Source organism: Apaloderma vittatum, unplaced genomic scaffold (assembly GCF_000703405.1).
Source record: "Apaloderma vittatum isolate BGI_N311 unplaced genomic scaffold, ASM70340v1 scaffold36291, whole genome shotgun sequence".
NCBI lineage: Eukaryota > Metazoa > Chordata > Aves > Trogoniformes > Trogonidae > Apaloderma > Apaloderma vittatum.
This window is the reverse complement of record NW_009697992.1, coordinates 2,115-3,514: the sequence shown is the minus strand read 5'-3', so window position 1 is coordinate 3,514 and position 1,400 is coordinate 2,115. Positions and strand designations below refer to the sequence as shown.

Genomic DNA, 1,400 nt, shown 5'->3' with positions numbered 1-1,400 from the left:
GACTTTTGCCCGGTGCTGTTAAGTGTCCTTGTCGAAGGTGTGTGTGATGCCAGTTTTTTTTAGCCTCCCCTGCCAATCACTGACTAGCAGGGGGCTGTCTCATTTTGGCAGGGTCCTGCCTCCCCGCTTCCTGCCTGTCGGTGTTGGTTTTGGCACCGAAGTGCTGCGGTGTTGTCAGCGTGCTTGACTCTGACTTGGCTTGTCTGTGGCCTGTTTCAGTGCGAGGAAGCAGCCTACGAGGAGCGGCAGTACCCAGCTGGGAAATGGGCATGTGTCACCAAGGGGGAGCCCATGTATGAGCAGAGCATCTCCATGAGCTTCATGAAGCTCATGCGCTACATCTGCAAGGAGAACTCTGTAGGTGTGTGCAGGCAGGAGCTGGAGGGAGCCGGCAGGCTCCGCAGAGGGGGAGCCCTGCCGCTGTTCACCTGGAGCAGGGAGTAGGGCTGCTGCCACTGACCCAGCCGTCTCACTGTGCCCACTGCCTTCCAGGTTGCTATCTGGGCATGACAGTCCCAGTGCTCAACGAAATCCACCTGACCCAGGAGGGGACCGGGCTGGAGCGCGAGGTCGTAACTGCCTATTATCTCCCGGGAGAGTTCCAGCAAAACCCCCCTGTTCCTATGGACCCTGAAATCCACATCACCGAGAGGGCACCACTCCGGGTTATAACCAGGTGACCCCCACCACCAGAGGTGTTTCCTCAGCGCAGCAGAGGCGTATGAACTCCCTGCGTGGCTGCTCTGGTTCTGTGGGCAGAAGGATGGGAGCCCTGACTGTGGGAAGGGGGAATGTGCTGGCTCTGTCGCTTACGTTGCTCCCTTTGCTGCAGGGTTTTCTATGGGACGACCACTGAGGAGACAATTCTGCGAGAGATCAGTCTCTTGTGGGAGCTCTTGGGCTCCACAGACGCTGTGCTCCGAGAAACCTACATCGTGGCTGTTTATGAAAATCCCAGCATCCCTCAGCGCCGCAATGAGATCTGGTTCATCTGCCGTGCAGAGTGAGTCTTCTCTGCGACCACAAACCGTCCTGCAGCTGGACCTGCTGTAGATGGCAGTTCTGACCCAAAGGAGACAAATGCACATCCTGACCCACTCTTCACCCACAAAATGACACACCAGGAGACCGCAGGGTGGGTTTGCACTCTGCCCTGCTAGGGGCTCAGCCAGAGAAAAACCTGCGTGGTCTGCACTTCACCTGCCCCCGCAGAGGCCAGCTGAGGATGGAGCTGGCGCAGGGGAGAGCCTCTGCAGCAGGCTCCTGGTGGGAAGCACGTGGTGGGGGCTCATGGAAGGCAGTAACTGTGTGGGCTTGTGCAATGTGCTAGCCTGACCCGGGCTCCTCTCAGCTCCGAGCTGGGGTTGCAGAGCTGTGTCAGGCGTGCTGGTGGGGCATGC

At 58.9% G+C, this 1,400-nt stretch overlaps 1 protein-coding gene across 1 annotated transcript; it reads left to right on the top strand.

The window, feature by feature from the left end:
- Positions 1-219: 219 nt before the first annotated feature.
- Positions 220-1,007, top strand: LOC104280258 (heme-binding protein 1-like; the record flags this gene model as incomplete). The annotated part of the gene is made up of 3 exons (XM_009877842.1): positions 220-361; positions 493-676; positions 833-1,007. Coding segments are annotated over 3 exons (501 nt in total), but the record flags the coding sequence as incomplete, so codon positions are not given.
- Positions 1,008-1,400: the final 393 nt, after the last annotated feature.